This window comes from Alligator sinensis, unplaced genomic scaffold (genome assembly GCF_000455745.1).
Source record: "Alligator sinensis unplaced genomic scaffold, ASM45574v1 scaffold250_1, whole genome shotgun sequence".
Taxonomy (NCBI): Eukaryota; Metazoa; Chordata; order Crocodylia; family Alligatoridae; genus Alligator; species Alligator sinensis.
In genome coordinates, this window is record NW_005841888.1 from 4,347,679 (window position 1) to 4,350,603 (window position 2,925).

At 40.0% G+C, this 2,925-nt stretch overlaps 1 protein-coding gene across 1 annotated transcript in view; it reads right to left on the reverse strand.

Moving 5' to 3' along the window:
- The window catches only part of MNS1 (meiosis specific nuclear structural 1), a 17,462-nt gene that overhangs the window by 13,909 nt on the left and 628 nt on the right, over nt 1–2,925 (reverse strand). The window contains exon 2 of the mRNA XM_006017984.2: nt 715–842. Within this exon, the coding sequence (XP_006018046.2) occupies nt 715–740 (26 nt within the window). The 5' untranslated portion in view covers nt 741–842. The remainder of the gene's footprint in view (nt 1–714; nt 843–2,925) is intronic.

Sequence of the window (2,925 nt, forward strand, 5' to 3'; positions counted from 1 at the left end):
ATGCCTAGTTTGTTTTTCTGGCAATTCTATTTAAGATGATCAAAAGGACAGAAAGGAAAGAGCAGCTGCGAAAAAGTGCAGAAAATGGAGGAAAGGAGAATAAATAGAAAGTGTTCACTAATAATGCTGGTTAAAAGGGACATTTTTGTCAAGCCCTACCCTTTACTGACTTAACTTTTTCCAGATTGTCTTCCCTGTTGGACTACACACATCTTTTTTTGCCTCCACCTCATCTCTTGTCACTCTCCTACTCAGGCTCCTTCAGCTCTGCTTCCTTGTTTCCTCTCTTATATTGTCTATTCATTTCTGAAATTTCCTCCCTGATCCAGTAACAAAACATAAGCTCCCTCTTTTTTTGTTTTTAATCCATTTCTCAAAATTCCAACATTTTCTCCACCCTAATCATTCTAAAAATGTAAATTAGTTTTTAAAAAGCCAACATGGAATATACTATTCAAAGCACCCTCACAGTCCTAATGTATTGAAACTTTACTCTCCATCCTTAAACTGGTTAGCATCTCTCAGAGTATATCCCATGTTATAAGACCTGCATCTGAATGAGTATTCAGTTCCAACAAAGAGAGTTACAGTATTATTGCAGTATCAGGAAGCATAGAAGTATACATTTCAGATCTCAGGAGTAAATCAGTCTTCAATATTAATGTTTCATAAATAAAAAAAATAAGCTTGTTATTTTTTCTTTAGGAAAAATACCTGTTCTCTCTTATTTGCTGCCGCATTTTTTCATCTTTAAGCTTTTCATAGTTTAATCTTGCCAATTCATTTGCCAGTCTTTCTTCTTGCTCCAGCTGGAGGTCTCTTAGTTTTTTGTTTTCTTGTGCCTGACCAGAGCAAATAATTTCCATAACAGTTTGCATGTTGTTTTTCTCAAGCCAATAAATAATAAGAAAAAAAACACGTTGATTTTCTCAAGCCAATAAATAATAAGAAAAAAATAAATTACAATATTTTAAAAGATTAATAAAAGATCTGGAAAGGGTATATATTTGGGACATAATCCACATCTACCTACATACTAGGAACAGGAGGAAAATATTTACCGTGGGACAAGTTATTTCTTAACTGCCAGCTATAAAGTTCCTTCCTCTGAAGCAACCAGGGCTGGCTTTAGTCTGGGATTGGAGAACACACCACTGGTCTGTTCCAGGAGAGCAACTCCTGTCTCTATATATGTTTATTTTTCAGTTGACAAACTATTTTCTTTCTTGTATATGAGGTTTATGCTATGGTATAGATTTGCTAAACAGTATGCTATATCCATGTTAACTGGCACTATAATTGAACTAATTCTGAATTGATATACTCTTCAGTAAAAATCATAAAATTATTGTTTTAGAGGTTTGTGTCATGACCCAAAAGGCATGATTGTGTGTGTGCTTCGGCACCAGAATTATCCCCGCCAAGTTGCAGAGCATTGCACGGGAGAGTTTCCTGTAGCAGAGGAAACCCCGGTGCAGGGACGAGTTTCCCGCCTTTTCTGCAGCTTCTTTTCCAGGGTGCATTGCTCATGTTGCGAGAGGAATGCACGGTGCAAAAGAGTTCCCGCCACTGGTATGCAAATTCGTTCCCCGTGATTGGCTAGTGCTAAATTAGTCACACGTGGCGGCTAACGATTGGCCTGTTAGACGTATAAGCAGCTTGAGCGGTTTCCGCCCAAGCCGAAGAGGACTCTACATCCATCTCTTGGGGACTCTGGGTACACGGCAGGGTAATAGAAACCCTGCGTGAGATCCAGAGGAGCGTGGCGGCCTGATCCACCGCCCACCTCTTCCCATCTTCGAGCGCGACTTTTATAAGACGTATTTACGATTTCTATTTTGGTGGCTCGTTCACCCAGAGCATCTGGAGCTCTGCACCGTGGAGCCTAGCAACCTCCACGAGACCGTCTGTGTTGTCTGTCTGTAACTGCAACTCAATCAAGTTTTCCAGCCTGCACCATTGCCATCTCGGTGTAAGTAAACAATCTTTAAAACTACCACTACGCGTCCGTGCCTAATTCCAGCTCGACGGCCTTCCCTCTCCGACCCGGCGTGCCCGGGCTGCTGGCCACAGCCCGCGTGCAGCGCGAAAAGGGCTCGGGTTGCTCCTGGCCCACACAGTTTGAAGTTAAATTTCTTTTAAGTATGTGTCAACTAAGGAATAAACCAAACCAATCTAACATGGATATTAAAACTTAGAACCATCTGAAAAATGAATACATTTCTTATGCGGATGAATGATCATAACAAATACTCTGGAACAAAGTTCACTATTAGAAAGAATGGGTTTATAAAAGGGAGTTAGATGTATTAGTTGATCACAGGATAACTATGGCCACCAATGTAATACATTGTGAAGATGGGGAGATGTAATTTTAGGACAATCATATGATATATATTTTTAGTACGGAGAGGACAAAACTACTATGGTACAAGACACTGCAAGACCTTCTCTAGAATACTGTGTACAGTTCTGATCACCCTTTTTTCAAGAAAGAAGAGTGAATTCAAACTGGAACCGGTGCAAAGACTGGCTACGAGGATGAGGTGAACAGAGACACTCTTATCAGATATGACTTAAGATCCTGGGTTCCTTTAGTTTAGGCAAAATGAAGGTTGAAAAGGGATACTCTGGTGTTTACATCCTGATTGGTTCAGAGATGGAGAAAAGTTCTTTACAAGGTAGGACAGCAGCACTAGATCAAGTGGGTATAAGCTGGCCGTGAATGTTTAGGCAGGAATTTTTTTAAACATTTATAAACAATCAGAAGAATATGGCTCCAGAAGAGCTTCCCAGGAAGAGTAGCAGGGGAAAAAAAACAAATTAGTTTTAAGATGTAGTTTATGCTCATATTATGAAAGGGACTGTATGATTGTGTTGGCAGGGATAAGTAAGAAAACGGACTTAATGACCCAGGAGGTCCTT